At 47.0% G+C, this 7866-nt stretch overlaps 1 protein-coding gene across 7 annotated transcripts in view; it reads right to left on the bottom strand.

The window, feature by feature from the left end:
- Positions 1-7866, bottom strand: part of LOC127985962 (uncharacterized) — a 215384-nt gene that overhangs the window by 158591 nt on the left and 48927 nt on the right. For 2 of the 7 annotated variants that reach the window (XR_008160711.1, XM_052588177.1), the window contains exon 2: positions 930-4999. The exons of 3 other annotated variants lie outside the window; for them this stretch is intronic. Coding sequence is in view for 1 of the 4 variants with exons in the window: in XM_052588177.1 (XP_052444137.1) it covers positions 4985-4999 (15 nt within the window). In the remaining 3 variants the exon portion in view is untranslated. Of the gene's footprint in view, positions 1-929; positions 5000-7866 lie in introns of those variants that run through there. 2 more of the 7 variants (XR_008160709.1, XR_008160708.1) reach the window with 2 other exon arrangements.

Raw genomic sequence — 7866 nt, forward strand, 5'->3', positions numbered from 1 at the left:
ATAGTTAAAGGCAGTTCATCATTGAATTCAGTGATGTCATCTCTGTTCAGTTAAATAGTGTCTGTGCATTTATTTGCAATCAAGTCAATGATATCGCTGTAGATGAAGTGACCCCAACTAAGCAAGCCAGAGGCGACAGCGGCAAGGAACCGAAACTCCATCGGTGACAGAATGGAGAAAAAAACCTTGGGAGAAACCAGGCTCAGTTGGGGTCAGTTCTCCTCTGACCAGACGAAACCAGTAGTTCAATTCCAGACTGCAGCAAAGTCAGATTGTGCAGAAGAATCATCTGTTTCCTGTGGTCTTGTCCTGGTGCTCCTCTGAGACAAGGTCTTTACAGGGGATCTGTATCTGGGCTCTAGTTGTCCTGGTCTCCGCTGTCTTTCAGGGCAGTAGAGGTCCTTTCTAGGTGCTGATCCACCATCTGGTCTGGATACGTACTGGATCCGGGCGACTGCAGTGACCCTCTGATCTGGACACAGACTGGATCTGGTGGCTACGGTGACCTCGGAACAAGAGAGAAACAGACTAATATTAGCATAGATGCCATTCTTCTAATGATGTAGCAAGTACATAGGGTGTTATGGGAAGTGTTCCCGGTTCCGGTTTACCTAATTAATGCAGCCTAAAAATCCTTTAACGGATTTGGATATTAAAAGCATATCAGTATGTTATGTGTATGCCAGGTTAAAGAGATGGGTCTTTAATCTAGATTTAAACTGCAAGAGTGTGTCTGCCTCCCGAACAATGTTAGGTAGGTTATTCCAGAGTTTAGGCGCCAAATAGGAAAAGGATCTGCCGCCCGCAGTTGATTTTGATATTCTAGGTATTATCAAATTGCCTGAGTTTTAAGAACGTAGCGGACGTAGAGGAGTATAATGTAAAAGGAGCTCATTCAAATACTGAGGTGCTAAACCATTCAGGGTTTTATAAGTAATAAGCAATATTTTAAAATCTATACGATGTTTGATAGGGAGCCAGTGCAGTGTGGACAGGACCGGGCTAATATGGTCATACTTCTTGGTTCTAGTAAGAACTCTTGCTGCTGCATTTTGGACTAGCTGTAGTTTGTTTACTAAGCGTGCAGAACAACCACCCAATAAAGCATTACAATAATCTAACCTTGAAGTCATAAATGCATGGATTAACATTTCTGCATTTGACATTGAGAGCATAGGCCGTAATTTAGATATATTTTTGAGATGGAAAAATGCAGTTTTACAAATGCTAGAAACGTGGCTTTCTAAGGAAAGATTGCGATCAAGTAGCACACCTAGGTTCCTAACTGATGACGAAGAATTGACAGAGCAACCATCAAGTGTCACAGTGTCTGGGTTGTGTTCCCTGGGTTTCCACTAGGTGTCCTCCGTTCCCACGGTGTCTGTCACCTTATCACTTCCTGTTCCCTTATTTGGTCACCTTCCTCCTTGTTTTAGTTAATTGATTGTTACCCACCTGTCTCCAGTTCCCTCATTATCCTTCTGTGTATTTATACCCGGTCTGTCTGAGTCTGTGTCACAGAGTCCTTGTCTTATGTGTGATACTTTCCTGAGTCTGCTCTTGCTGTGTGTTCTTGTTTTTGTTTGTTATGTTTATTGGATATCCTGGTTTTGACCCTGCCTGGACTGTTTACCCCTTTTGGATTGCCCCTCAATAAACCTCTTACCTGCATTTGGATCTCTCCTGTGTTTCTTGTATCACCGAATGTGACAGAATGACTCCGTCAACCTTGAGATCCGGCAGTATGCCGATTAACGCTTCTTCCCCAGCCACCGAGCGGAAGAGAAACAATCGGTTTGAGGGAACCCACCTGGTCGTGTTTCGCGGGACCAGGGGAGGTCGCCGAGGAGGAGGTGGGCGAGAGGAAGCTCAGCATCGCTCTCCACCATGGCCCCCCTTCAACTCGGGCCTCATGTGGGAGGGACCAGAGCAGCCGTCTCACCCGGGCAGAAGGAGAAAGCCAGCTCCACTGCCCATGATGGCCGCAGGTCCAGCGCCACAGCACAAGATGGCCGCCAACCCAGTGCCGCTGCGGTGCATGGCCACCAACCCCACACCACGAGGCAAGATGTAAGCCAGCCTCACACCACAGTGCAAGATGGCTGCCAGCTCAGCGCCAACACCCAAGATGGCCGCTGACACATTTCTCGATTACTTCAAGATGCCGTCAAAGATCCTAGAGATTCCCAAGACGGTTCACGTCATGGCTGCTGAGCCAGCGCCACAGCCCAAGATGGCCGCCAGCCCAGCGCCACAGCACCGGGTGGTCGCCAGCCCAGCACCACAGCACAAGATGACCGCTAACCCAGCGCCGATGCCCAAGGTGGCCACCGGTCCAGAGCCACAGCACAAGATGGCCGCCAGCTCAGAGCCACAGCACAAGATGACCGGGCCGCTGCCGTCCCCGAGGCGGTGCCCGATGCTGTTCCGGAGGCCAAGGTGGTGCCCGATGCCGAGGCAGTGCCCGATGCTGTTCCGGAGGCCAAGGCAGTGCCCGATGCTGTTCCGGAGGCCAAGGCAGTGCCCGATGCTGTTCCGGAGGCCGAGGCGGTGCCCGATGCTGTTCTGGAGGCCGAGGCGGTGCCCGAGGCTGTTCCGGAGGCCGAGGTGGTGGCCGGTGCCGAGGCAGTGCCCGATGCTGTTCCAGAGGCCGAGGTGGTGCCCGATGCTGTTCCGGAGGCCGAGGCGGTGCCCGATGCTGTTCCGGAGGCCGAGGCGGTGCCCGATGCTGTTCCAGAGGCCGAGGCGGTGCCCGATGCCATTCCTGAGGCGGTGCCCGAGCCCGAGGCGGTGCCCGAGGCCGTTCCAGAGGCGGTGCCCGAAGCCTAGGCACCTCACATCTCCACAGGCAGTCCAGAGTCGAGTCAGGTTCCAGTGGACCCTCCAGAGTCGAGTCAGGTTCCAGTGAACTCTCTAGAGTCGAGTCAGGTTCCAGTGAACTCTCTAGAGTCGAGTCAGGTTCCAGTGAACTCTCTAGAGTCAAGTCAGGTTCCAGTTGACCCTCCAGAGTCGAGTCAGGTTACAGTGAACTCTCCAGAGTCGAGTCAGGTGTTTGTGGACCCTTCAGAGTCAGGGCTAGTCACCGCTGACCTTCCAGAGTCAGGAATAGTCACCGCTGACCTTCCAGAGTCAGGGCTAGGTACCATGGACTTTCCAGAGACAAGGCTGGTCACCGTTGACCTTTCAGAGTCAAGTCACCGGTGATTGTCAAGGACTGAGTCAAGTCACCGGGGATCTTCATAAACAAGTGCCAGTCACCAATGATCTTCGCGAAAGGAGTCAGGCCAACACCGATCTTCTGGAGTCCAGTAAGAACACCAGAGGATTACCAGAGCTTCGTCATTCCGCTGGTCCGGCCGCACGGAGGTCTGATCCGCCCTGGAGGGCTTCCACCTTGACCACAAGGCAGTGGTGGTCTTCCGCTCCGCCCTGGTGGACTCTGGCATCGACCACGAGGAGGTGGTGGTCGTCTGCTCTGCCCTGGGAGGCTTCCGCCTGGACCACACGGTTGTGGTGATCTTCTGCTCCGCCCTGGGGGACTCCGACGTCGACCACAAGGATGTGGTGGTCTTCCGCTCCGCCCTGGGGGACCCTGGCATCAACCACAAGGACGTGGTGGTCTTCTGCTCTGCCCTGTGGGGCTTCCGCTCTGACCACACGGACATGGTGGTCTTCTGCTCCGCCCTGTGGGGGCTTCATGTTATTGTTTGTTTTTTGTTTTGTGTGTTCACTCCTGTCCCTGTTCCCCTCTGTTAGTCTGGCCCTCCGTCCCTCCCCCTGAACCTCCTCCGGTCCTCCTCCCTCCTGGTCTCCCTGTGTTGTGTTTTCATTCTGGTACCTGTTCCCCATGTTTTTATTTTCTGGCCCTCCGTCCCTCCCCCTGAGCCTCCACCTGTCCGCCTCCCTCCTGGTCTCTGTTTTGTCTATCGTGGAGCGTCTGGGAGCCGCTCCGTAGAGGGGGGGGGGGGGGTTCTGTCACAGTGTCTGGGTTGTGTTCCCTGGGTTTCCACTAGGTGTCCTCCGTTCCCACGGTGTCTGTCACCTTATCACTTCCTGTTCCCTTATTTGGTCACCTTCCTCCTTGCTTTAGTTAATTGATTGTTCCCCACCTGTCTCCAGTTCCCTCATTATCCTTCTGTGTATTTATACCCGGTCTGTCTGAGTCTGTGTCACGGAGTCCTTGTCTTATGTGTGATACTTTCCTGAGTCTGCTCTTGCCGTGTGTTCTTGTTTTTGTTTGTTATGTTTATTGGATATCCTGGTTTTGACCCTGCCTGGACTGTTTACCCCTTTTGGATTGCCCCTCAATAAACCTCTTACCTGCACTTGGATCTCTCCTGTGTTTCTTGTATCACCGAACATGACATCAAGTCTTAGACAGTGTTCTAGGTTATTTCAAGCAGAGTTTTTAGGTCGTATAATTAACACCTCTGTTTTTTCTGAATTTAGCAGTAAGAAATTACTTGTCATCCATTTTTTTATATTGACTATGCATTACATTAGTTTTTCAAATTGGTGTGTTTCACCGGGCCGCAAAGAAATATAGAGCCGAGTATCATAGCATAACATTGAAAGCTAACACCATGTTTCCTGATGATATCTCCCAAGGGTAACATATAAAGCGTGAAGAGTAGCGGCCCTAGTACTGAGCCTCGAGGTACTCCATACTGCACTTGTGATCGTTAAGATACATCTTCATTCACTGCTATGAACTGATGGCGGTCATATAAGTACGATTTAAACCATGCTAATGCACTTCCACTGATGCCAACAAAGTGTTCAAGTCTATGCAAAAGAATGCTGTGGTCAATTGTGTCAAACGCAGCACTAAGATCCAATAAAACTAAGAGAGAGATACACCCACGATCAGATGATAAGAGCAGATCATTTGTAACTCTAAGGAGAGCAGTCTCAGTACTATGATACGGTCTAAATCCTGACTGGAAATCCTCACATATACCATTTTCTCTAAGAAGGAATATAATTATGAGGATACCACCTTTTCTAATATCTTGGACAGAAAAGGGAGATTCGAGATTGGTCTATAATTAAAGGGGGGGTGAAATGCTTGTTTTCACTCGATATCCTGTTAATCTTGAGTACCTATAGAGTAGTACTGCATCCTTCATAACTCCAAAAAGTCTTTAGTTTTATTATATTTATAAGAGAAAGATAGTCTGTACCGTTTTTTCCCGGAAAAACACGAGCGGCTGGAGGCGTGACGTGTGGGCGGAGCTAAAGAATCACGGGCGCGAGTAAGCTTTTGTGTTGAGAGCTGGAAGCTGTGACATTACCGTGAGGAAAAAAACATCATCCAAAACAAACCATGGCTAACAGTCAGATTTAGCCGTATATTTATGATCCAGAATCAGATCCCGAGGCTGAAATTGAACAAGAGCAGCAGCAGCAACGACTACAGCAGGACATCTCTATGTGGTATGTATTGAACCTGTATGTATTTGCTTAGCGGTTTTGGAAAATTACTAAGTTCCACTTTATGTCGTCTTTTTTTTAAGGTGTACATGTGGAAAGTGCAGTTTGATGACAACATCGCATCTTGTTTACTTGATGTGCTTACGTGCCGATAGCTAAGTTAACAAAACAGAGATATTTGAAGCAGTTTTACTCACCGCCTGCGGTTCCAACACACGATCGTGACCCTTTTTTGTTGGGACTGCATTATCCTTAAGAAATAAACGATATGCAAATCTGGTGTCAAACTGGGCCTTGTTTGTAAAACAAGCATCTTCGAAATGCAGGGAACAAACACAAACACTTGCACAACTCCGTTGATGCTCTGTAAAAATAAACTCCATCCACTGGTCCCTTAATGCTGTTTTTTTTTTTTTTTTTGGTAATCTGTGCAGGGTTGTCTTGCCCTGGCAACCAAAAACACACTTCTTTTGTGACATTTTGGTCTCTTGCTCTGATCAGTGAATGTCTCTGGTCTGCTATACGGGAGCGCGCGCTCTTCCGGCAGAAGTGCCCTTAGGACCCATATAAGGAAATTCAGCTCCATCTAATGTCACACAGACCCATACTCGAAAAAAACTTTCCGAAACTTGTGACAAACCGGAAGGAGTATTTTTGGAACAAAAATACTCCTTCAAACGTACAACTTAATTTTTGAAACTTTGTCCATGTTTAGTATGGGAATCCAACTCTTTAACAGTGTAAAAAACTCAGTATGCATGAAATAGCATTTTACCCCCCCCCCCCCCCTTAACTAGTTCTTTGGGGTCAAGTTGTGTTTTTTTGATGAGAGGCTTAATAACCATAGACAGTAAAAGAAATGGACACAGCGACCCCATTGGAACTCAACTGAGACAAGTGAAGCCCATTTTTAGCGTTTTTTAGCACTTCCGTTTCTGGCACGCAGACTCAAACGAAGCTTTACGACGTCAGCAACCTGTCTGACAGATGTAAATCTTCTAGTAGCTGTGCGTGCAAACTGCCATCGTTAATCTTGCAGAGACGGCGAGCTTGAGCGGGGAGTTCTTTGGCGTGAGTGAGCAGGAGTTAGTATTCTGATTAATTATTTTGTATAGTATTTTAAAATGTAACTCCAGTACGCCATATTAAGTTAATTGCCTGCGAGCTTCTCCTCCTGTCTGTACGGTAATGCGACAGAGAGTCGAGTGGTTATGACGCAATCGTTAGACTATTTTTTACAAAAACTGTTTCTACGGGGCCATAATGTAACATAGAAGGTAATGGGGCCCTTTATACATTGTCGTGTATCTTTAGAAATAAATAATGGACAAATGGAGTCTTTAAATGCCTCAGATGTAAAGTTATTCGCTGTCAAAGTGACGCCAAAATGAATGGGAGTCAATGGGAATGTTAACGCAAGTGAAGTTCTGCTACAAGATTGCAGCTCGCAGCCAACTTCAACTTCCAGTCGACTTTCTTGTCGCCTGTTAATAACAGCCAGTTTGAAGGTTTTGGGGACATATCCTAATGACAATGAGGAATTAATAATAGTCAGAAGAGGATCTATGACTTCTGGAAGCACCTCTTTTAGGAGCTTAGATGGTATAGGGTCTAACATACATGTCGTTGGTTTAGATGATTTAACAAGTTTATACAATTCTTCCTCTCCTATAGTAGAGAATGAGTGGAACTGTTCCTCAGGTGGTCTATAGTGCACTGTCTGATGTGATACTGTAGCTGACGGCTGAATGGTTGCAATTTTATCTCTAATAGTATCGATTTTAGAAGTAAAGTAGTTCATAAAGTCATTACTGCTGTGGTGTTGGGAAATGTCAACACTTGTTGAGGCTTTATTTTTCGTTAATTTAGCCACTGCATTGAATAAATACCTGGGGTTATGTTTGTTTTCTTCTAAAAGAGAAGAAAAGTAATCAGATCTAGCAGTTTTTAATGCTTTTCTGTAGGATATGTTACTTTTCCGCCAAGCAATACGAAATACCTCTAGTTTTGTTTTCCTCCATCTGCGCTCCTTTTTTCGGCTGCTCTCTTTAGGGTGCGCTCAAACCGATTTTATAAAACACAGATACATTTGTAGTGGTTTGTTTCAGGCATTGTATACAAATTGTAATAGTCTCTCTCCAATGACAACTAGGTAGTCTAATCAAAGCGAACTATTATAAAAAAAGCCCCACAAATTAAATATATCAAAAGCGAAATACACCAAACAGTAAAAACTATATTAGGTGAGATAGGTTAAACGTACAGTATGGGATTTTTGGCCACCAGGGGTCAATCAATCAAAATAATAACATAAGACGTACATTGATGACGTCGGGAAAGAGCGTAGGCTCATGGGAGTTGTTGTTCATTGGATCACGTGCTCTGTCACTCCCTATCATTCCTCACTCATTCTAACGTCGTATTTTGACAATC

The sequence above is a fragment of the Carassius gibelio genome, chromosome B21 (genome assembly GCF_023724105.1).
Source record: "Carassius gibelio isolate Cgi1373 ecotype wild population from Czech Republic chromosome B21, carGib1.2-hapl.c, whole genome shotgun sequence".
Lineage (NCBI taxonomy): Eukaryota > Metazoa > Chordata > Actinopteri > Cypriniformes > Cyprinidae > Carassius > Carassius gibelio.